The sequence below is a fragment of the Pan paniscus genome, chromosome 2 (genome assembly GCF_029289425.2).
Source record: "Pan paniscus chromosome 2, NHGRI_mPanPan1-v2.0_pri, whole genome shotgun sequence".
In the NCBI taxonomy this organism is placed as follows: Eukaryota; Metazoa; Chordata; class Mammalia; order Primates; family Hominidae; genus Pan; species Pan paniscus.
The window spans coordinates 87,109,790-87,135,647 of record NC_085926.1 but is presented as its reverse complement, the minus strand read 5'-3'; the positions used below and the strand labels follow the sequence as shown (position 1 = coordinate 87,135,647).

The 25,858-nt window shown below is 38.1% G+C and overlaps 1 protein-coding gene across 11 annotated transcripts in view; it reads left to right on the top strand.

The window, feature by feature from the left end:
* The first annotated feature begins 2,047 nt into the window (after window positions 1-2,047).
* VGLL3 (vestigial like family member 3) overlaps window positions 2,048-25,858 on the top strand; it is a 127,837-nt gene continuing 104,026 nt past the window's right edge. For 4 of the 11 annotated variants that reach the window (XR_010111594.1, XM_063602859.1, XM_063602858.1 and 1 more), the window contains exons 1-3: window positions 2,119-2,802; window positions 14,572-14,848; window positions 24,255-24,788. Coding sequence is in view for 10 of the 11 variants with exons in the window: in XM_063602859.1 (XP_063458929.1) it covers window positions 2,677-2,802; window positions 14,572-14,848; window positions 24,255-24,788 (937 nt within the window). In the remaining variant the exon portion in view is untranslated. Of the gene's footprint in view, window positions 2,803-14,571; window positions 14,849-24,254; window positions 24,789-25,858 lie in introns of all 11 variants that reach the window. The other 7 variants (XM_063602863.1, XM_063602862.1, XM_063602860.1 and 4 more) reach the window with 4 other exon arrangements.

The following is a 25,858-nucleotide window of genomic DNA, read 5'->3' as shown; positions in this document are numbered from 1 at the left end:
AAAAGACAATAATAAACGTTTAAAGTAAATTATGAAACATATTATTGCTGGAAATACTCTTGTACTACAAAGAACACAATTTAAAGTCCAAGAACTGTGCAAACCCTTAATAAATATGTTTTTAATATTCAGTGATAAAATGATTGAATAAAAGCTGTTACAGCGTAGCAAAAAGTTCCTATCCAATTTTTATAGTGTGAGTGTGTGTGTGTATGCCTGTGTGTTTATACATGTGTATGTATCTGTGTAGCTAGACATACACACAGACACTTATGTAAACATTAACGATATATGATAACTGTATATCTGCATTAGTCTGCTAGGGCTGTCATAAATACCACAAACTAGGTGGCCCCAAAAAAAAACAAATTAGGCTGGGCATACCGTGGCTCACGCCTGTAATCCCAGTACTTTGGGAGGTCGAAGTGGGCGGATCACCTGAGGTCAGGAGTTCAAGATCATCCTGGCCAACATGGTGAAACCCTGTCTCTACAAAAGTACAAAAATTAGCCGGGCATGATGGCGGGTGCCTGTAATCCCAGCTACTCGGGAGGCTGGGGCGGAAGAATCACTTGAACCGGGCAGAGGTTGCAGTGAGCTGAGATCGTGACATTGCACTCCAGCCTGGGCAACAGAGCGAGACTCCGTCTCAAAAAAAAAAAAAAAAAAAAAAAAGAAGTTAATTTTTTCATAGTTCTGGAGGATAGAAGCACAAGATAAGGTGTGGTCAGTGTTGGTTTCAAGGTGAGACCTTTCTTCTTGGCTTGTAGGTAACTCACTATGACTTCAGATGGTCTTTCCTCTTTGACAGAGCAGAGAGAGAGGGAGTGGGGTTTGGCGGACAGATAGATATCTCTGGCGTGTTTTCTCTTCTTATAAGGAAGCTAGTCCTATTAGATTAGGGCCCAACCTTTTAAATCTCATTTAACCTTATCACCTCCTTATATGTCCTGTCTTCAAATACAGCCATATTGTGGGTTAGGGCTTCAATATATACATTTTTGGGAAGACATAATTCAAACTATAAAAACATTAGTGCATTTGACTTTCAAACTGACTTTTTCTCTGAGAAAAGATAGACTGTAAAAATGAGAGATTGCTGTGAGTCATAAAAGAGGAAGCCTACGTATAAGGAGAGATAGGTTTGCTGAATCTCAGAGCTAGAGTTTGCTCATTTATAAAATGAGGCCCAGTGCGGTGCCTCATGCCTGTTATCCCAGCACTTTGGGAGACCGAGGCAGAAGGATCACTTGAGCCCAGGAGTTGGAGACCAGCCTAGGTAACATAGCAAGACCCCTTCTCTATAAAAAAATTTTTTTAAAAAAAATTACCTGGGCGTGGTAATGCAGGCCTGTAGTCCCAGCTACTCCAGAGGCTGAGATGGGAGGATCTCCTGAGCGTGGGGGTGGTAGCTGCAGTGAGCTGTGCTCATGTCACTGCACTCTAGCTTGGGCGGCAGAAGGAAACCCTGTCTCAAAATAAATAAAATAATGTGAGTATAATTATTTCTACTGATTATGTCAGAATACAAGTATATTCTCACAGACTTTTTTTCCCCATTTTGGAGAGGGTCAGATCCAATTGCAAAGAGATAAAACTTTATTAACGAATGGGCTTAATCAACTACCCTTTATTGCTCTGTGAAAACCAGGCTGTAAAAGCCAGAAATGGTGGACGTCCCACAGCAGTGTCATTCCATGAAGATGTAAACTTAAAGCAGAGATTGTTTGTGGAAAACTGTGTTGCATTCTTGGCATGTGCGCACTTGCAGAGATGTTAACTTTCACTTATGATTATTTTAATGTAGGAGCTAATCCCCGTGTATTCTGCGCCTGCTCTGTTTTACCCCTTTGTACACTCGGCTTTTGTTTGGTCCCAGCCTCTGAGTTGGTGTTCCCTGTAAAATCTCCTTGGAGTAGGGAAGCCCTCGCCCTGGCGGCCAGGTGACAGAGACAGGGTGGGAACCTGCCGAGCCTTGAGGGCGCGGAGCCTCTGCATACCATTCCCCTCCCACCACCATCCCATGCTGGGAGGCGGAGAGGGCTGCAAACTTCGCTCCAATCCGCAGCCAGCCTTCCCCGGGGTCCCCCTGCAGGGTGACCCGCCCGCTGCAAAGCGAGTTGGAGAAACTTTGCAAAGTTCCGCGTCAGAGCCTGGGGAGGCAAAGTGCTCCCCCGCCTCCCCGGCGTTCCCCCTCCCTCTGCCCCCGCCTCCCGGTCCTCGCACAGCCGGGAGCACCCGTGATAGGACGAGCCCCGGGCGTGCATTGTGTATATGCAAACCGGAGCCGGGCTCCCCACAGCTGCCCGACCCGGGCCTGGGCTGTGGCTGTGACTGGCGCTGCCGTGGGCGCCGCAGCCCTCGCGGGAGCCGGACGCGGTAATGCCCCAGCGGCGCAGCGGGCGGCTGCGTCCCTGAGCCGCTATATAAGCGCGGCAGGGGACACCCGGAGGGGCTGAAGATGAAGGTGCCCGCGCATGGGCCCCCGCTGATTGCCAGTCCCTCCCGACCCCGCGCCCCGCGCGGAGCCCGAGGCCGCCGAGGACCCGCCTTCGCCGCAGTAGCAGCTGGAGCAGCGACAGAGGCGGCAGCTGCGGCGGCGGCGGCGCCCGCGCCCCTCGCGCGAGCGCGTAGAGCGGCGGCGGCAGCTCGGGGGCCGCCACTGCCCCGGCTGCCATGAGTTGTGCGGAGGTGATGTATCACCCCCAGCCGTATGGAGCGTCCCAGTATCTGCCCAACCCCATGGCAGCGACAACCTGCCCCACAGCCTACTATCAGCCGGCGCCCCAACCTGGCCAGCAGGTGAGTCACCGGCCGGGCAGCCTGCTGGGGGCGGGGGCGAAGGGCATCGAGAGTATCGGTCTGGGGCTCGGCGACGTCCCGCCGGCACGCGTGGCGCAGACGATGCTCTGGGACCTGCGGGAGCGACCTTGAGCAGAAAGCCATCCCGAGAGAGCCGGGAAGGGAGAGCAGCGGGGTGGACGGGTGGGTGAGGCATGACCTAGCTGGGGGCTTCATTGAGCTGTGGTCACCGGAGCTCAGAGGCTGCTCCTCCTAGGCACCCTAGCTCTTAGGACTCAGTTCTCTGAAGCTCACCAAGGGCATCTATCTTAGGACCATGTGAGTAAACTTCCTTTCAACCAACTATTTTGTTTATTTGGAAAGATGGAATGTTTCAGGGTTTTATTGATGAGGAAGATGAAGTGCGCTGACAGAGGTAGGGGAGGCTACCTGGAGAGTGAGTTCACGAAATGATCTGGGACTTTCATGGGGGAACACTGGTCTAGCATAATGTCTATCGGGTGTTACTAGAACTTCTCCACAGAGTCTTTCTCCCGGTGACTGTGACTTAGAGGACAGGGATGGATTCCAAGGTTCTTCATTCATTTTTTAATTCCAGCAAAGCACAGAGTTTGTACGTGTTCAGTCTGTTGACAGTGTGTCCCTCGGCCAAAAGGTTACCTTGAATCTCTGGATGCTGAGTCTCCACTCTTCCAAGAGTAACTGAAGATGTCCATAATAAGGGGTCGTGAACTGAGGAGATGATATAGTTACTTTAGAAGGAACAGTCGAGTTCTGGGGAATTTGGCACGAGGCGCCCTTGGACATTACTCTCTGGATACAACGGAGAGTGTGCCAAGGCTTAGTTAGTGCTACATTAAAATAAAAAATGTATGTGGCAAGGGCTGTACCAAAATAGAGTCCACCTCAGACTATGGGAATTAGGGTGGGTGGATTTGGAGAAACTTAAAAAAATATAACTAGATTTGGTTAGGAAATTACCATCCATAGAATATATTGATTTATTTCTTTTTACTTTCTTAGGTACCACGTTTTATTGCAAACCTTCATAGGTTTGGGCTCTTAATTAATCTGACATTTTACTTTCTGTATTTCCTCTACTTCTGTCTCTTTGCTAGAATTACAGTGCTACTCTTTAGAAAGAAATCTAACTTTCCGTTTAGAATTTAGGAACTATGAAATTCAGCTAATTCTGGAAGGGTACATGCCCCAGATTCATCTGCTAAATAGTACCAGCTTAACCAGGACCAATTAGGGCAAAAGAGAAAGGAGCCCTACTTTCTTGCTATCCTCTTTAAAAAAAAAAATATTTAGCAGCACCAGCATTTCAAAGCATCTCTGATATTACAGAGGTCTTCAATTATCATTTGGAATGTGGATTAGCAACAAACTAAAACTTCTCTACATGTTCAGAAAGATACTTTCCTCCTTTATAAAATGACAAACTAGTAGAAGTTGTTTCAAATATGGCTTCATGTTTTAGGGTTGTGAAATTAATGAATCTGTGGTGTGGAGTTAATACTATAACACTTTTTTTGAGCTAGAAAATAACATTCGGTATCAGAGAAAATGGCAAATTGCCAATCATAAAAGTTTTCAATAAGAAATGACTCCAATACTTTATATAATGTTTGCAATAGCCCTGAGACTCGGTCCCCAAATTCATTTCTTTTGCTAAAACCGTCAACATACTGAAGACAACAATTTTAAAAAGTAAAAAATAAAATAAAATAAAAATCAGGAAAACTCTGACCATTGAGCTTCTTAAAAAGAAAACAATTTATCTACATTGATTGGTTACATAATGATCAACTTCCATATTTTGGGCTTTTGTAGACATTGCTTAACTAGATGTTAGGCTGAGTGAGCCATAGGGAGGTGCTTGGAAATTTTCATGTTGCTTTTACTAAAATGGCTTGTTCAAAATTGCTTTCTTTCTTCTTTTTCTTCTCCTTCTTCTTTTTTTTTTTTTTTTTTTTTTGGTCAAGTAAAGAAACTGTTTGACCATAACTGGCTAACGAAATAAAAAAAAAAGACTTGACAGTGTAACTACTGTTCTTTTAGTGTCAGAAGTTTATTTTGATGACCTACATTTTCTATTGGAAAAGAGAGTAAATCAGGAAATTCTTATCAGGCTGACAGCATTTTTAGACTATGCGATGCGTGGGTGAAGTGGGACTAATATTGACTTGGCCCTAATGCAGTCATCCGAGAATACATATTTTGGTTGTTTTTGCATTCCATAAGGTTTTATCATTATTATCCATGAAGATTGTTTTCTCCGTACATGGGAAGTGACCCCTAATAGCATCTTGCCTGGGAGACAAAAGTAAGGGCTACAACTCCTACTGAATTTGAAAAATTGATTTTTGGAGAAGGAAAAAATGGAAAAGGAGCAAAGAAAAGTAACAGCAATCAAGAAATTTTAATAGCCATTTAAAAAATGCTAGAAAAGACAGCATTAAAGTTTTGTATTACTTCTGTATTCAGTCGTAGTAGTGTATCTGTCAACTAATTTTCCCCTCAAACTGTATGGCTCTGAAGTCCTTATTAATTACTGTATCAAAATGATTCCTTATAATGGATGTTAAACACAGGTATATTTTTCCTCTTAACATCATATAACATTGAGAATTATTTTGGAAACAACAGAACTTCATTATCCAGGCATGTGTACTCTCACCTGTTTTCCAATAAGCACAAATGTGCACCTGAAATTTAAGTTTAGGTTTTTGTTGAACATATTGCATGTTGTAGGTGGGTAAAAGTGAATGTCATTTTAAAAACCTAGTTAACTGTATATATATATTAGCTTGCACTGCAGTGTGTTACTTAGGTATACAGTGGGCTAAAAAGTCAAAGTAAGCTAAAATATGTCCAAAGTATACATTTTATTGTCCCTGACATTAATTACTAGAAATTGCATGGCTGGGTATAAATCCTACAGTGGGGTTTATAGAGCCAAAATTACTGAGGGATGCTGGGTGACCTGTTTCCCGTGTCCACCATCTCTTTCTGGCTTTAATATGTCAGTCTCTAACAACCCCTCAGGAGAACCCTTGACTCAGTCTCTCAGCACATGCTGTCAAAGGTTTCAGAATTATGCAGTTTATAGATGAGACAGAGAACAGTCACTGGTTTTCTAATTGTGCATGGGGATTTTTAACAATCACACTTTGGGCTTCATATAAAATGGAGTATATTTACTCTGTCCTCTTCCAGGGTAACAGCTGGATGAATCTGCATGCATGCTTTCACTTGAAAAAATTAAGTGCCCTTGGAGGGAGAACTTCAGTTCTAAGTTTTGTAAGGTGTTTTTTCAAACTCTCTGTGGACTCTGCTACCTTGGTTGAGTCATAAAATTGTTCTGCAATTCAGTTTGTCAGAGAAAAAAGCCCTGGAAAAACATAACTTCGACTCTTCTTTTTACAAGTGAGAAAATGGATTTTTATAGGGCTGAAATGCCTAGCTAAAGATTTCAAAGCTGGTGACAAAATTAGGATCACCAGATCCCCCTTTCTCCGGTGTAGCATCTTTGTACAATGACATGAAATTTCCTTAAGCTTTTTAAATTTTTTAATGTTTTGCTATTGCACAATAGGCTTATTTTTGTCTTTAGGTCCCCAATCAATTTTTTTTCTAATGAAGATTAATATGCAATAGATTCTTTGGCGTTGGAGAGCGAGATTCTTTCCAAGTCCTTGGTAGTGTACTTTTTTAAGTTTAGGCATTCCAAAGGCCTTTAGCAAGCATTTGGATTATGCTAATGACTTATGCTATCCATGTTGCACCCTTGTTGATGAAACAGTATATCCAGTTAGCAAATGAATATTTATTTATCTAAAATAAAATACAGGAAGTGGTATTAGCAGTTAAGTGTCTCATCTATTATTGCTATTCCAACATAAGTTTAGATTCATTAAGAGAAAAGAATACAATTATAACCGAAGTAGTTTCAATTCACAGACAACTTATTTGAGGCAGAGGATCTATTTTTCTTGCAACTGTAAGTAAGGACTTAAGTAGATTTATAAAAAGTTATACAGGACTTCTTTGAGAAAGAACAGCCCCTATAACTTCACACTACACAAATTAACTTCACTGTAGAGACTTCGAGACTTAAAGTGCCCCACAGCTTCATGCTCCCTATAACTTCCCAGCCAGAAAATTCAAAGCCGGAGGAAAAATTAAATGTTAAAATAATTGAACTCTTATCTCTGGTAGTCAACCAGAATCGAGATTACAATGATGATGGTAAGGGCAATATTGAGAACTGTAAAATCATGCATAGTGAGGATGTGTTCACCAAGAAACAAAATGCCAGGACAAGGTGACACTCTGGAAATTTATGTAAAGGGTATTTTGGCTAAATGCAAGGAAGTTCTACCTTATCTAGCCCTTAGTAAAATTTCACATCTCACAAGGCTGGAGATGGCAAGGAGGTGACCTATAAGTTGGTAAAATAGGTGTTTAGAGTGGAAAGTCTTGTTCTCTTATGCACTGTTTCTTCAGGTTACTGCAGAAGAAGCTGGGCTGTGTGCGTGTGTGTATATGTGTGTGTGTGTGTATATATATACATTTGTCATATCTATCTGTGCAAAGGGAATTTTCAATGGGAATAAAACTATTATGCTTATGATGCCTAAGGCAGATCTTAAAGCAAACTTGTAAGCTAGGTGACTGTCATTCTAAGACCTGGGTGCTTAGCTTGGCTCTCACTTCCATAGGCTCTGTGTCCAACTAACTTTTTAAAAATCTGAAAACTAATATATCTTGTAATAGATAATATGTTAGGGTATTACCTCCAAGAAAACATTTTTATTCAAGAAGCAAAAGCTCTCTAAGGGTTGAATTTGAGGCTCTGTCAGGGACAGTGAAAGCAAAACTTTTGAGCTAAGCTCTGCTCTGAACCTTTCAAAACACATCTCTTTAAGCAGCTGGTTTTCTGCTCTGACTACTCATTTAGGAAGACCTAAGACTGCCTTGAATCATTAGACCCAAACAGCTGCTGCTAGAACAACTCATAAATCCATATTTACTGATAGTTCAGTGGATACCAGATTTATGCCAGTAATTTACAAGTGTGGTCTGAACTAGGATAACTGAACCATTTTTCACTTGTCTTCTTCTTTAGTTGAAGAAGAAAAGAAGAATGACTTAAATTCAACAGGTGTCATTTCTCCTTAAAACCAAATGATTTTAGTATGCCAAAACACTTGTCATTGGAGGATGCAGTAGAGGGACTCTAAAAGTCTATCCTTTCTTGTTAATATGAAGACAGATAAACGAAGCGCTGTAACTAATTCCTAGGAATTGGGCTAGATGACCCATGTCTGAAAATAAATTGTTCTTCAATGATCTGTAGGGTTTTTTTGGCTAAATATCAGAAGAGGCAGCCAATGTAAGAAACAAAATTAAGTGTGAATTTGTCTAGAGCTCCAGCATGTTGCTTATTAAGATATAGAGTTGGATGAGAGACCTCTGAGACAATCAAATCAAAGTTTCTTGTTTTCAAAAGAGGAAGCTAAGGGCCAGAAGCTTCAGTGGCTTGCTCAGACTCATGGAAATAGTTTCGGTCAAATCTTCTTTCCCATTTCAGTTCTTTTTCTATTGAATTCCCTTCCCATCTGTGCTGCTTTAGAAACAAGAAAACAGTTAGTAATTAACCTATGTTATCTTTTGAATTTTCTTACTTTTAAATTTTGAAATATTAGCCACTTAGAGATTATAATGCCATCAGCCATATAAATAAACCATGAGGCTCTCTTTATTTATTATTGCCCTTACTATACTCTTCCAACTAACTATGAGAAATTTGAGTTTAGGAACAGGCTATGACTTTCATCTTTGTGACTCCGAGTCTTTGCATAAGTTCTGACACAAGGTAGGTATTAATTGACAATTAGATAAATTAATGAATAATGGATAAATTACCTTAAAAATGAAATTATACCCTAAGTCTAGTAATAGAGTTATACAAACTAACTAGAAATTTATATGTTGGAAACTGTTGTCTCCTTCAAAGTAGTTGGTTTGAGAGAGAACACATACCCTCATGATATGATCATTGCTTAAAACATTTTGGGAATGTAAATTTTGAAATCGCCTCTAAGCCTGTGGCACATTTTTTTGAACATCATCAAAACTGGCAATTTTTCTTCCTTGGAGGGGTTAGGTTTGATTTTTTGATCATGACAAGAATCATTTAGAGGCAAATGCACTCAAAAGTAACTCATCCTGTTAAGTTATATTATTTTTGGTTGGCTCCTCCCTACTGTTAACAAAAAGAGAAAAACAAACACAGAATCCTGAGGTGTGATTTTGTCTCACAGACTGACTGGTCAAATTTCCAAAATAAGATTTTCAGAAAAATTGTAGACAATTGTTTTATGTATCTGATTTGTCAAGGAGATAATATATTCTTAAACATAGAAGTTCAATTTCACCTAGAATTATATATGTTTTTAAAAGCATGGCATTGTTTAATCTCTAATTTTTTAATGTCATGAGTTTTAGACTGTCCTAGTTAGCATGTGATGCCATGCTGACTGATGTTTTCTGTTTGTCTGTTTATTCAGTTAAAATAAATATCATAGAGACACATTTTCTTTAGTCTATTTTCTGGGTACATGCTTTGTAAAAGACAGAAATAGGTTCTAATCCCATCTCTGCCACTTACTATTATAGTTAGGCCATCCTGACCCAGTAATTTGCATATTAACTTATTACTTGGGAATACTTATTCTGACAAAATATGTGTATGTGAGAGGACAGTTATGTGAAATGAAATATACAAAAGATTTGTGACATATGTTCCTTAACTTGACCGAACCTCATATAACTTGACCTATCCTTCTCCAAATAGACTAAGAACCAAAATCTGTTATCCAAGTAAATTAGGAAATATGTGGCCAGGCACGGTGGCTCATGCCTGTAATCCCAACACTTCTGGGAGGCTGAGGCAGGAGGATCACTTAAGGCCGGGAGTTGGAGACCAACCCTGGCAACATAGTGAGATCCTGTCACTACAAAAAAATAAGGCCAGCATGGTGGCACACACCTGTAGTCCCAGTTGAAGTGAGATAATCATTTGAGCCTGAGAGGTGGAGGCTGCAGTGCACTCCAGCCTGGGCAATGAGTGCAATGAGTGCAAATGAGAGCAAGAACCTGTCTCAAAAGAAAAAATATATATATGGTCACAGAGTAATGTGCTGCTTTTATGTCCTTATGATTTTGAAATATTTACCCTGGGATAGTGATTTCTTCTTATAGCTCCAATCATGTTTTTGAATATAAAAGAATCACTGGATTTTAAAAAGATAGCCAGTAGATTTTCTTTTTAAATCTGTTTCTAAATATCCAAAGACTCCAGTGATTCATTAAAATACTTTTGTTTCCCTAGGAAAAAAAGTTTCCACATATGCACGGTAATCATTTGGCATTTTGTAGGCTTAAGCCTTGGGGAGTTAGTGGTATTTGGCTCCTGACATGGAAGTCTTTCTCTTGTCAGACAAATCCTTCCCCTGCACATTCCTGCTGAAAAGTTTGTTGCTGTTGTGCCTAATGGCAAGCAGTGTGTTGGTTGGATATGGTCTGTACTGCCCAAGCGAACTCTCCACATTGATGCTTTAACCTCTTCGTGAGCTAGCTTTAACTTTATAACTATTAACCCATTTATTGTTTCATGTTACTCCAGAGTCATTTTACCGAGGGAAAAATTGTCATAACTATGTAGTGGTGAAGAGACATAAATATGCATTTAAAAAAACAACAACTTGTAGTCTTTAAAATCCCTTTAGATGACTTTATTTTTGTTAACATTTCTGCAGGGTCTTCGAAGAAAAACATAAATATTTCTGAGAAATCTGGATCTTTTTAGGAAGTGATTGTGCATTTTGAGAAAAATACCAATTAGATTACATTGTGACCTTCAATCAGGAAATCTTGGTTCTGATGATTTGATATTTAGTCTCGATGTTTTGAATTTTATATATTATTCCCAAGAAAGAATGTAACACTAGGAAAGTTTCACTGAAGGAGCAAACACCAAGTGAATACAGAATGTGGCAGAAGTGCTTATGAGCAAAATACTTAGTTAAAAAAAAAAAAAAAAAAAAGCAGAGCTGGGCGCAGTGGCTCATGCCTGTAATCCCAGCACTTTGGGAGGCTGAGGCGGGTAAATCACCTGAGGTCAGGAGTTTGAGAGCAGCCTGGCCAACATAGTGAAACCCCGTCTCTAGGAAAAATACAAAAAATTAGCTGGGCATCGTGGCAGGCACCTGTAATCCCAGCTTCTAGGGAGGCTGAGGCAGGAGAATCACTTGAACCTGGGAGGCGGAGGTTGCAGTGAGCCAAGATCACACCATTGCACTCCAGCCTGGGCAACAAGAGCAAAAGTCCGTCTCAAAAAATAAAAATTAAAAAAAGCAATAAATTGATTTACAGTCAACAGAACACAGACATTAGAAAGTAGTTGAGGCACCAGAGTCTATGGAGAATGAAATTAAGACGGGATGAAAGGCAGCATTTGAATCCATTGCTGTTTAAATGCTGTATTTCTGTTTTCCTCATGATCACACTTAATGTTAAAAAAAAGTATGCAAATTCAACCTTGGCACATTAGTGAGTTATCAGGCCATTTGGATACTTTGAGATTCTTATTTTAACCAGTACTGTTGATTGTGAGGCTATAAATGTCTGTGTATGTGAGTGTGTGTGTGCTTGTGTGTGTTGTAAATGCAAATATTTAAATTGGTTCATTATAATCTGTGAAAATTAACCTAACTTTATCTGAAAAAAAAATTGCAAGTGGCAACGGTAGACATTCTTGTGTCCTGCCTATTGATAGATAGAAGCTTTTTTCATTTTATTTGTTTGATAGTTTTCTAGCAAATTTATTTAATTAGTAAAAGAATCGAGAGAGAGAAAAAGAAAAAAGAAAGTATATAATCATTCCAAAAAATTTTATTTAATTAGAGGAATCAGTATAAATATTTTACAGAACCATATATATTTGCTATATCAAAAAGGAATATTTCAGTATACATATTTATGTAAATATAGATATATTACATATATGAAATAAAAAGAATATAAAGAATACATACAATGAGAATTCTTTTTCTAAAATAAACTGATGACAGACATTTTAATGCAGGGGCAGCTTTTGCTTACTATTTCCCATTGCATATTGAAAAACATAATTTTTAGGTTAGTTTATTTCTATCCAACCATTGAAAAATTGGTAGGAAAAGTAACACAATATTATGAAGCATTTAGAAAACTGTGAAATCTTAAATCAATTGAAATTCTATAGTTTAAATACAATAGTTTAATGGATTTTAAAATATCGATTTTAAAATTGATATTTTATGATTGCTACTATTGATAAGAATACTATTTGACATTTGTATCAGGATTCATGGCCTTCAAATCCTTTACATATATATAACTTCAATTTTATTTCATCTAAGAATTAATTGCTGTCAATTAAGGATAAAATAAAACGTTGACTTTATTTGGATTGTTAACATAGCCAGGCTCTTCTATTTAAAGAATGAATGTTACAATTAAACAAATAAAGCATTTATATGCAAAGCCCCACTCTCACAAACTGATGCTGAGCTGGACATTAACAGAAAAAAGAAATTAGTTTCACGGATAAGAATGAACACTTGTGGACAATGATGCCACCATGTAGATAGGTTTTAGAGTTTTTTTTTTTTTTCATAGAAAAACAGAGCTGCTTTCTAATGTGCCAGAATATTCAGCAGAGAGTGTGTGCATATGGTTAAAACAGTACATGTTTTAGGTAAATACACATGCACCCGAAGAAGCAGCACTGTGATTTGACTAATAAATCATAATATTCATTTAATTTTATAATGGAATTTAAAACTAGGAATAGCTTTAGAGGTTATTTAGTTCGATTCCCTCATTTTACACATACCATATGTTTCTATGGTGTTTATACTATTGAAGTTAAATATAAACATGTTCAAATCTGTGCAGAGGTAGATTATGAGAAATAAAAGCAATCACCCATTCATCAGCAAGGCACATTCACTTACAAAGTATGAATTATCTAGTCATCAACAAATCATAACCATACTGATACAAATTTTAAATAAAAGCAAAACACATATTTATAAATAACCATCCTGAAACGATAACTAGAAGTTCATAGTATTTCTGAATATTTCAGTACTCACCTTATACAAGAACAACATATTCACTGCTAGGGGAAAGGGACCAATTTATTGAATGGTGCATTTATAATTTAAAGCTATAGATATTGAAGCTAGTAATTACATTAGAAATATAGAGTCTGGGGTATGTGTTTTGCTAACATTTGAAAAATTACTGGGTATTCTGGAGTGATTTATCTATTTCTATTCACATTCATTTTCCAGCATGCGTTTTTTTCAAAGTAAAAAAAAAAAATGGTATGATCAAGGACCAGGTTTTGCAGACATAAAGATGACAGAGAAAGCTCATTTCGTCACTAGAATAATACATTTCATATCTTTAGCATTATCTTCTTATATGTAATTCGCATTGAAGTTGATAATAAATGAAATATGTGCTCAGTGAAAAATGTTTGGAAATACTGAAAAGCAGAAATAAGAAAATGACAATTAACTATAAACGTATTACACAGAAAAACAATACAAAATACATTTTTGTATTTTTTTTACTCTAGATATCCCTCCCTGCCTTTCCCCACCAAATGTATGCACATGCATATCTATACACTAGATATTCCTCCCTGCCATTCCCCAGAACATATATACGCACACACATGTCTATACCTGTATGTTTTTCTTATGCATTCTGACTCTGCAGCTTACATGATTTGTGACTTTTGGCAAGTAACTTAATTTTTCTGTGCTTTAGCTTTTTGATCTTTACAATATGGATAGTATTAATAGCCATGTTATAGAATTGTAAAGATTAAGTGAGGTGATAAATATAAAGTTTTAGAAACATGTCTGAAATAATGTATATTATTATTAGAATTATATTTTTAAACATTTTAAATTAACAAATCTTTCTCATTTTTATTTGAAAGATTAACCCATTACTAGTATTTTGTAATATTTTCACTAAGCCATAATGAAACCTTTTCCCCTCATGATAATGGTGGTAAGTGGAACATCTAAAAAATATGTTCCATGCAAAATGCATCTTCACACAGACTTATTTTGTCATTTTAGTTTGATTTTTGAAGACATGAGTTCAGCACATCTGCCAAATCCTTTTATAAGATGCTACATTCCTGTTTTTATTTTAGTTTATTTTATTTATGAAAAGTTCTTTTCTTCTCCACTCCACCCCCAGACAGTCATTCCTCTCTGTCCTAAACCATAACACTGCTGTACATTGCATTTTTAAAAATAAACCAAAACTGGGAAGAAAAACTTTTTAAAAAAGTAATTCTCCTGTTGGCCTAGCTAGATGAAAAAACAAAAAGCAAAACAAAAACAAAAGCAAAAACAAAATCTTGTTTTGAAAATATACTATTTGATAATGGGCTTTTATGTTCGTTTGCCAAATGTAGAATCACAGACTTTTTGTTGTATTTTTTTTAGTGTGGGAAGGAGGCAACTGGTTTGGGGAGGAAAAAGATGGAGTAAAACAGATGAAGAAGAATCAGTTTGCAAACATATGTTAATATTTAGATTCTTTTTTTAAAAAAGTGAAAACTTAACTAGTGAATGCTTTTCTACAAACTGTCTTTGATACTGTGTTTTGTTTATTCCATCCCAGAAGAAGTTAGCGGTATTCAGCAAGATGCAGGACTCTCTGGAAGTCACCCTTCCCAGCAAACAAGAGGAGGAGGATGAGGAGGAGGAGGAGGAGGAGAAAGACCAGCCTGCCGAGATGGAGTACCTTAACTCTCGCTGTGTCCTTTTCACTTATTTCCAGGGAGACATTGGGTCAGTAGTGGATGAACACTTCTCAAGAGCTTTGGGCCAAGCCATCACCCTCCATCCTGAATCTGCCATTTCAAAAAGCAAGATGGGGCTAACCCCCCTATGGCGAGGTAAGAATTCAAAAGCAGATGTTCTCCAGGGCACTGTCTTTGTTTCGCAACTGCCTGTACCAGGTTCCAGCTGGAGACTTGCCCCTGAGGATGGATATCCACTTGCTTTTTAATATTTAAGGACAGTGAGGAATTTCTTTCAGACAAACAGCTGGATCGGTTTTGTCACATGTGGAATGTAGGGTTGGAAAGGATGCAGTTACACCCCTTAAATTCCTCATGGAAAGTAGTGATACAACCGGCTTGAGTTTATAGTGGCTACATTGAGCTGCGAAGCACCATTCCTAAAGCCCCAGTGGCCCAATTTGGATCTCTAAATAATAGGCGTGTCTAAATCAGCTTTTAAAAAATTAGCTCTTGCTCATTCCAATAGGTGCTATGTGGTGACATACCAGAGACCTGAGTCTGACCCAGGAATACAGACATTGAAAGCTGTCTGTGTTCTTTTAATAGGCTTCTTTATCCTGATTTGTTATTGTATTAACTCTTTATAGTATACAATCTAGGCATTTTGGCAGAATCCACATGGTTTAAACTAGTGTTTTTACCTTGATAAAGAAAGAGCAGCACATTGGACTCCTTTATTTCTCTCTGTATCGAGGTCACAGAGATGTGTTTGAAACTGATTTCTGACTCACAGAAAATTATTGGTGACATCTAAATCAGGGTAATTACAGGGTTAGATAAAAACATAATATGTCATTCCAATGACAGCTTCAGAGAAATTTGCTACAGTGGTGATTTCTTCCAAATTCACCTGGTTATAGGAATGATCTGTAAAATGGTTCTCGAGGTGTGATTTTCCTGACCAGGAACATCAGTGCCACATGGGAGCTTGTTAGAAGTGCAAATTCTTGGGCTCCACCCCAGACCTGCAGAATCAGAAACTCTGGGGTGGGGCAATCTGTGTTTTAACCAGCCCTCCCAGTGACTCCAGTGCAGAGTTTGATAATCATTGATCTAGTCCTGTTAAGGACAGTTTGCAGGACCCCCTTATCTCGAATCTATTGAACTAGAATCTTCATAGGAAGGTGTGGGAATCACACTTTAGCAAGGGCTCTGGGTGATTCCTATCATGAGGAAAAGCTGGCTACCTGTGGGCAGGGCCAGGTGAGCAGTGAGCAGTGACTAGTGGTACCTTCTGGGCAGCACAGGAATGGTTCTGCTCTACTGTAGAAGTCCTGGCCACATGGAATTGCTGGGCCTGATCTTTTCTTACCTACTTGACCTTTCTTTTCTTCTCTCCCTCCCTCCCTTCTTACCCTCTCTCCTTCCTTCCCTCCCTGTTTGCGTCTTCTCCTCTCCTCTCCTTCTTTTTTTCTTTGCTTCTTTACTTTTCTTTTTAGTAAATATAAACAACACTAAACAGTGACTATAAAGGGGAAGGTGGAATACAAATAAAATATCCAAGGCCTTGATGGAAATGAACTGAAAAACATACTAGTTATTTGATTAGTAAATATTATGGGTTTACTATGAGAACTGAGACTTAGTCCTTGGAAGCCTATGATGCTTATGTAATAGACTAATGTCCTATTTAACAGGACGTGATGAATAATTTTAATAATTTGTAGAGGAAGAAAATAGGAAAACATTAGTGAGTTAGACGGCTTTAATAAATAATTTGATATATCAATAATGAATCCTATTAAGATAATCAGTGCCAGGAGAGTAATAAATATAATGTCTACTTCTTTTAGCACATGGGCATATGCAACCTTGCTATCATTTAAACTGAAAAATCAGAATTAATGTCCCAAATTATTTCTTGGTGTGAGAGTGATTGTCTATAGAATCATATTCAAAATAATTTTTAGTGGGATGTTGTGAATGTGCAGAAACCCTACAACACATCAGCATTTTCTCTGTAATTTGCATAACACATTACACAAGTTCCTTTAGCAGATGTTAAATTGTAGCATAGAAAGGGTTAATAAAGGCAATGTTTTCATAACTACTACTAAAGTTTTCTTGGAACTATCTTAAATTTGATCTTCAAATATGTCTCCTGTTTTATTCATTGACATATTCAGCAAACATTTATTAACCTCCTGCTATGTGTTAGGCAATGTGCTAAGTCCTGAGACAGCCCAAGGCTCTACCCTCATGGAGCTTTTAGGGTAGAAACAGGAAACAAACAATTGTTACAAAATATCTTATTTTACATAAGGTGATAACAAAAGCCCTGTGTGGCACAGTTATGTTTGAGCAGATAGCTGAAGGAAATAAGAATACTCATCATGTGGTTACCTAGGGGAAAGTAATTCTACACAGAAGGGACAGATAGTGCAAAGGCCCTGAAGATGGACTGAGCTTAGAATATTCAATGAGAAGCAAAGATGCTGGTGTGAGGTGAATGAAATGCAAAGTAATAGGTGGAGAACAGATGCTTTAGAACTTTTTTTTTTTTGAGACGGAGTTTCGCTCTTGTCACCCAGGCTGGAGTGCAGTGGTGCGATCTCGGCTCACTGCAACCTCCGCCTCCCCAGTTCCAGCGATTCTCATGCCTCAGCCTCCCTAGTAGCTGGGATTACAGGGACCTTCCACCATGCTCAGCTAATTTTTGTATTTTTTTGGTAGAGACGGGGTTTCACCATGTTGGCCAGGCTGGTCTTGAACTCCTGACCTCAGGTGATCTGCCCGCCTTGGCCTCCCAAAGTGCTCGGAGCCACACTTACAGGTGTGAGCCACCGCGCCCCACTGTTTTAGAGCTTTTTACATCAGTTTTTCAGCGTATACCAGGAGAACACAGCATGCGCTTCAATTTTCATCTCCTATTCTCCCACTAAGTCTACAAATACCATATCTTCTTATGGTGCCTCATTTTTTCTGATGCTCACAACAATGTGTTTCTATGTGGAAAATCTGAAATAGATATGCATTGAATGATTAAGTGACTGAATTAAATGAACCAATTTCATACCATGTATCCGGAATTAGAAAACAAGAGTCTTTAATAGAAAATTTCTTGGTAATAAGTTATATGAACTCTTTGGGTACAGTTTTTTTTTTAATTTATAAAATAAGGGGGTTAAATTAAATAATTGGTAAAAATATTTTCTTCTGTAAAGTTCTGTAATTTCAAAGGTATTATTTGCTTTTCTTAGATCTTTGTCATAATTGTCTTAAGTTGTGAATTAGTCAGATTTAGATAAATATATAAAACTTGTGTAGGATTTATAGGAAAGCCACAAACGATAATTAAAAATATAGAAAATGTCTTAAAGAAGAGGTTCAATAAAATGAGACTCACATTTTTATTCTCATAAAATGAGAGAGTTGGTGACAATTTAATATTAATTGGCAAAGCTACACAGGATTGGAAAATACAGTCTTTGGAGTCCATTTGTTTTAGATTCATGTTCCAGCCTTTACCTTCTGGTTGCAATGTGATCTTGGATTACTAAATTGAAATCTCTTACATCAACTTCCTCAACTGTAATATGTGTTTATTGATACCCATCTCATAGAGTTATTGTAAAGATTTTTAAATAATGTATATGAATGATTTAGCATAGAGCTTGACTCAAGGTGCTAAATGAAAGTCAGATGCCTTTTCTCTCTTCCTTAAGTAAGTTTCCACTCATTTGACACATAGAAAACAAACCCTGAGCCTTTATCCAGGAACATTGTTTTCTGGAACTTTGTGTTTTTGGTACAAAACACAGAGTCTTAGATAATAGTAGATACTAAAGGCTAATGATAATGTTAGTGGCCATGGCAATGATGCTTAGAAAGGAACTGCTGACCGAGTATTAAAGGGTCTAGTTTACAGCATAAAGTTATTACAGTGCCACAGAAGTGCTACCATGCTACAGACAAATTTAATAACTGAATCATGTTGGACTAGGAATATATTTACATGGTAAATCTTTAGACAAAGAATAGTGTGTCAGCTAATAATGAAATAGTGGTTATACTTTGAATGTATATCTCCTTGATGAAGCTAGGTAAGTTTTTTTAGGTGTTTTTCAGCTGTAAGGCAAACAATGATAGGAAGTATATGTATTTTACTTGGCACAATGTCTTATCAGTTACCTCTAATCCTGCTATATATTCTAACAGGGTTGAAAGAATTTCATTTCTTTCCATTAAGAAAACCTAACTAGCTGGGCGTGGTGGCTCATGCCTGTAATCCCAGCACTTTGGGAGGCTGTGGCCGGGCAGATCACCTGAGGTCAGGAGTTCGAGACCAGCCTGGGCAACATTGTGAAACCCCATCTCTACTAAAAACACAAAAAATTAGCCAGGCATGGTGACAGCCACCTGTAATCCCAGCTACTTAGGAGACTGAGACAGGAGAATCGCTTGAACCCGGGAGGTGGAGGTTGCAGTGAGTCGAGATTATGCCATTGTACTCCAGCCTGTGTGACAGAGTGAGACTCTATCTAAAAAAAAAAAAAAAATAGAAAACCTAATGAATATGATTGTTCCCTTATCTCCATACAAATATATGTTTATTGATACCCTTCTCCTAGAGTTATTATAATGATTTTAAAAATAATCTATATGATTAATTTAGCACAGAGCTAAACATTGGCTTCAAATATGCCTATGCACTGATCTTTACAGAAATGAGTCTGTGTGTATCTGTAGAAAAGGGCAGGAGTTATGTCAAGCCATAGCAGAGTAAATCACTGACTTAAAACCATACAGAATGCTAATCTTACTGATATTGCAGTTGCAAAGAAAATCATCTGTTGGCTCATTGATATACATAGGGTCTGCTTGGGCAATTCATTCTCATGGGAAAAAGCTCTCAAAATATATACGAAACCTAAATAGTCAAATGGAGAAAGGAAAAGGAGGGCCTGTCTGATGAGCTGGCTGATACTGGAAATGAACAGAATGTCCATAGGACCAAGACATGGGGAAAAAAGTGAGGTGTGACTAATCTCACCCTGCTGCCTCCAAGGAGTATCGGCCTCTGACATCACCCCTTGAAACTCTCATTGTAGAGTCACAAGGCCCATTTTGAGCAACTCTAGAAGAAAGTAACTAGAAGGCAATCTTTGGACATAATGGTAATGCATAATTACTGAATGACAGAAAACACTGGAACACATGTCATTTCACTTCTGACCCAGCCATTTATTTTTATGGGAAGAACAACAAGAGAATGGCAATGAAATTACAGCAAGAACACTTTAGCTTAAGAATTGAGTAGAATTTTGTTTTTTAACTGATATTAATAAAAAATGTAAAATTGTTACCTTTTAGCATTTAATAATGATATTTTAATCAATATTGATTCTAATGTGTTTTCTGGAAATTTTTAAGATGACTTAGAGTTTCTACAACACTTCATTGTCCCATTTTCCTTTTAATTTAGTTTTTGTTATTTTCAAAATTAATAAGCTGTATCATTCTTTAAATTTTGAATCTTATCTTTCTTAAATTTTTTACTCAGAGATTTTAAAAAATTTTTTGGGGGTAATGTGCGTGTGTGTTGTTTTTTTTTTAAGAGACATTTAGAATCAGTGTAAAAAATATCCCACTATTATGAAATTGAAAGAAATACCTGGTATACCATGTTGAACTCTTTCATGTCTTTAAGATATATTTGCAGTCTAAATCAGATAGTGAGATTATTAGGTTTGCTTTTAGTGGATTTTATTAGACAATGTATCAATATTATCATTTTCTTTTTTGTCTAGAAATAAACTCGTGTGTATGTATGTGTGAGTAATATTTTTAACCCCAAATGAAAATTGAGCCAAAATTATAGTTGGGCATTTTGTATGTGTTAGACTGTCAGTGTCAACATCATCCAAATATTGGTTAACATCACCTATATACCAGGTAATGTTGAATCCAAACTCACCATATAGTGTTAATAGCATAAAGTACTGTATTTTCTTCACTAACCTGAAACGTAATATCACATAGAAATAGTCCATGCAGTTTTTCATATGTCTTCTTCATCCAACAAATGTGGCTGTGATTAAGTACTCATAAGCAAAGAATCACGTAATGAAAAAAATTTACATACATATGAAATAAGCACACTGGTTCTCAGGCATGAACTAAGCATATCATCTCTTCCTTTGTATCAAGACTTTTTTTTCTTAAACAAGCAAGACACCGAATAGTGATTTTGAAGTATAAACTTCTTCATAAACATATTTTCAACTCAATATTGTTTCAATTGTAAATGTAACAGGTTTTTTTTAAAGGGCTGCATAGATCTTTGCAAACTTTATATTCATCTCAAGAGACATATTGACTGGGAAAATATTAAGTTCCTTTTAATTTTATTTTTCCCTGGAGCATTTTAAAACTTTGTTCAATCTTTATGGAGTGCATTTTCAAAAATAGATTTCTACTTTCAATAATAATGTCTTCACTAATCATGGTACAGTACTTCATAAATAGACCAATAATATTTTTGATAAATAATTCATTCATTATTCCCATTTGCGCATGCATATTCAAACTGCATAAGCATCTATAAGATTGGCTCCATGTACATATAAATGAGACTAAAAGCATACAGAGAAATGGTATATACTCTCCGTACTTTTGACATCTTAATGGTGGATTTTAATAAGGGGAATTCTATATCTCTGGCACGTACTTGTGGTTGGGGCTCAACGGTTTTCATAATAGGATTCTAGCCCCTCGGGAGATGGAAGTTAGGAGCAGAATGAAGGCTTTGGTCCCAAAGATGGGAGTTGTGAGAGCAAAGTGGCAAATGTGTGGTAGCAAGGATGAACTATGTAGAATAAGGAGCCTCTCTAAACTCTGTGTATGGGTTTTAAGCTTTAAACATTGATGGCTTTCATTGTGGGTATGACAGAAATATTTTACAAATGACCATCACCTAAGGCAAATTGAATTTTCTTCTTACAACTTACACGACTTTCCTTCTTGTCATTAATAGTATTTTTCATATGTTGCAAAGAGACGATTGTTAATTCAAGAAAACATAGTTACCTCAATGTCAGTAAGGCTGATTATAGGTGGTATTTTTGGATACATTGTGATTTTAACAAAGTCATTCAATTAAAAGTTTCCTGAGGTTGTTTGAAGACTTAAAGTGTGCAGTTCCATTCTTTGCCTTTTGAAGAACATCATTTCCTAGATTTCCCCGAGTGTTTTGAGATCGATGGAGATGTTGTGAGAGAGGGAATTGACTGTGAATAGCTGTGTGACCACAGGATGAATGGGATGAATGGTCATGATCATAGCTCTGGTGCCCAGCTGAAGGGGAGAGAATAGAAGAGCTTGCAGTGCTGCTGCCACAGCTTTTAGGGGAGAGGAAATGTTCACACACCACAGTAATAGCCGAATTATGTTAACCAAATGATATATGTGATGGTTGATTGAAGTTTTTTAAGCTTTCCCTGAGGCAAGAAAACTATGGCCTGATATTTATAGAGAGAACATAGATAATGTCAGAGTTTTGAATATTCTTATTTTAAAATACTTCTTAAGATATCCTCCATTCATACCCTTCATTCAATGGAAAGATCTAGCAAGGTTCTTTTATGTGGAACTCAGTATAAAAATACTCTCTTAAACTTCCATGACTAACATCTTTAGAAAATGTCTTCTTCTGTAAATAAAAATAATCCATAGGGCACTTCACAGACTGTTAGCAGTATTAAGCCGTAGATAATTTGAACTAATGAGTTCAAATACTTCATTTTCTTAGTGAAAGAAAGTAAACCATGGAAAGATCAATGGGTCCATATTGGGTGATAAAATGAGATAGGGTAAGACCTAGGATCAAAGCCGGGCTCCTTGGTCTCCCAGCCCAGTGCTTGTTTAGTTATACAACACTGTAGGCAACAGGCTACAGGTGGAGGCACTGATCTTTCCACAAATGGATTTGACTGTGTCACTTACTAGATTAAAACCCTTCAAAGCCCATTGAGACCCTGCCACCTCAGAATAGAATTTACATTCAGTACCATGGCCAGCAAGTCTACACCCATCTTGGTCCTCATTTCAATAGTCTCAATTTTTCTGTTGCCACCTTCTGCCTATGGGACTCTTTTTGTCTTTCAAATGCTGCTGCTGTCATATGTGTGTGTGTGTGTGTGTGTGTGTGTGTGTGCGTGTGTGTAATATATGGCCTTTTCTTATGTGCTGATCCATTTGCCTAAAGCTTACTTCCCAGGGCTAGCCCCCACTCAGTCTGTCAGCTTCCACTTATCACTCTCTAAGCTGGGTCGGTGCTCTCTGTGCTTCCTGTTGGGAGAATACCTACCATGTCACCTTGCACATGTCTGTTTTTACTTATCTATCCTTCTGCAGATTGTGACTAAAAATGATGTCCATTTGGTCATCCCTGACGCCTATGTTTGATACATAGTAGGTCGTGTATAAATGTGTTATTATGATTGAGTAGGAAATTGAACTGATGAAAAGTTAGGGGATCGTTTTCTTTCTTATTCGTCTCTAAGTGCTATTCTTTGATATTTCCCTCTCCCCAAAATACTTCCTCAAATCCGTGACCTCTACTTGAATTTCCTCCACTCATTATTTCCATAGGATCTTCACCAAATTCGAGATGTTGAGGTTCATAGTTACAATTGTGCCCTCTTGTGGCACTTTATGAAGAGGCCCAGCCATTGGCCATTTAGGCCACCTGGCTTCAAAGCCTAGTCCCATTCTTGCCATCTTAAGCCTTAGGCTTCTTCTCTACTGGGATTTTCTCATCATGGGAATAATAATAATAACTACCCCATAGGCCTGGAATGAAACTCCTATGAGATTATCCATGAAAAGCCCCTGGAAAAATGTTGGGCATTTGATACTGTCATTAAATATTGACCATTTTTATTCTCGGTCTAGAGACTCCCAGATCTCCACAGAAAATAAATAAATAAATAAATAAATAAATAAAATGAGGTTGGAATACACTCTTCTTAATGGAAAATGAGTGTTAGTGAGTATAAGTAATTGTAATCTTACTTCCATTGTTACCTTCGGCATTAAAATGTTTCATTTAAATGAAAATTGTATTTGCATTTAGAAGTTGGTAAAAATGATCATGTCCAACTTATATAAACCTCATTTATGGCATAAGATTTCTTTACCAGTGAAGTGGGTAGATATGACCTCCTCTTAGGCCTAATGGCTGCAGGGTACTCAGAAGGAAATGAAATTTTTCAATCCTCAAATTTCAAACCTTAGCACAGACTGTGACGGCATAAGCCAAGCAAAGCAAATGGAGGGAGGCTCATTTAACACTTTGGATCTTGCACATGGACCCATTGGCTTGCGAGCCCAGAGGCCAACCTGGTATCAATTCATCCCTGTTTGGGGAGAATAAGAGTGCATGCTAATTTGACTGCTTGTAAAATATTATTGGACAATTCGAGTGGACAATTAGAGGCAAGTCTATCCCAAAACTGAGTCTTATGTTAATAATGTTTTTTATTTTCTGTCTTCTCAGACAGCTCAGCTCTCTCAAGCCAACGGAATAGTTTCCCAACTTCCTTTTGGACCAGCTCTTACCAGCCCCCACCTGCACCTTGTTTGGGGGGAGTTCATCCTGACTTCCAGGTCACTGGACCCCCTGGCACCTTTTCTGCAGCTGATCCCAGTCCTTGGCCGGGACACAACCTGCATCAGACTGGCCCAGCCCCTCCCCCTGCTGTGTCTGAGTCCTGGCCTTATCCTTTGACATCTCAGGTGAGCCCATCCTACAGCCATATGCATGACGTGTACATGCGGCACCACCACCCTCATGCCCACATGCACCACCGCCACCGCCACCATCATCACCATCACCACCCTCCTGCTGGCTCTGCCCTGGATCCATCCTATGGGCCTCTGCTGATGCCTTCAGTGCATGCGGCCAGGATTCCTGCTCCCCAGTGTGACATCACAAAGACAGAACCGACTACAGTCACCTCTGCTACCTCAGCATGGGCTGGAGCCTTTCATGGAACAGTAGACATAGTGCCCAGCGTGGGATTCGATACAGGTAAGCTGCTGGATTTCTTTCTTCCTATAACAAGATAAAGTTAATTTAAGAAAGGGTGGAAATTTGTTTTGAAATTATTTTTTCTTATCTGTAAAGTTAAACTTTACCAACATGTTTATGGAACCTAGCCATTTTGCAATAATTTCTGCATTCCTGCAGAAACTGGTATGACTAGCTCATGAAATCCAGCCTGAGAAAGGTCTCAGAGCTTTTCTCTCATATCTTAGGCTAGTAGTCTGTTCCTTTGAAATGGAATCTCTGGTACCTTCTGTTTAAAAAGAAATGAGCCCATTATTTAAATCTCCCATGTCTCTGAGCATTATACCATGTGTCAGGCCTAACAGAATTCAGAAATGGTGCACTTCAGTAATTTTTCTTTCCTTCCTTTTTTTGTTAGGCCTTATGTATGACTTATAAAAACTGCTTTCTGAAATATAGTCTATAGTGTAGCCTTTTGAACAAGAATTAGGGAACATATTTTAAAAGAATGATTTTTTTCTTCATTTTCTTCCTCCTCTCCCCTCTTCTGCCCTCCGTTTCCTGACTTTATCCTCCTTTGCCTTTCCTTCTTTTCTCTTATTCCTCCTCCTTTGTTCCTCTCCTCTCTCCCTGTCTCTGATTTAAATAATACAAGACTTAAAAGACTACTATAAAATTTATATTCAACAGATTTAGAAACGAATAGTAAGGAAATGATTTCTTCACAGAGCATTCATCTCCTCTCTGGAATTCACTAGTTCTGAAGGTTCTGTGTTAAATGTCTGAGCTTGATTTTTGGACCAGACTGGTCATATTAATAGTATTCATAGTTCTGAGCTCATGAAATCACAGGCATCAGAGCCCAAAACGACAAATTGATCATTGCATCCCTAGAGTCCAAAGTAGTGGGTCCCAGGTTCTTTTGCTAGAACATTTTGTGGCACATTGGAACTCTCTTTCCAAAAGCTTAAAGAAATTCTTTCCTTCCTTAGCTTTTCTGTAGTGTGGAGAACCCTTAATCATGTGCTGGTTCACAACAAATAATTCCCCAGAGTCATAAATGCTCAGCTTTATTTTACCTCTCCCGTGAC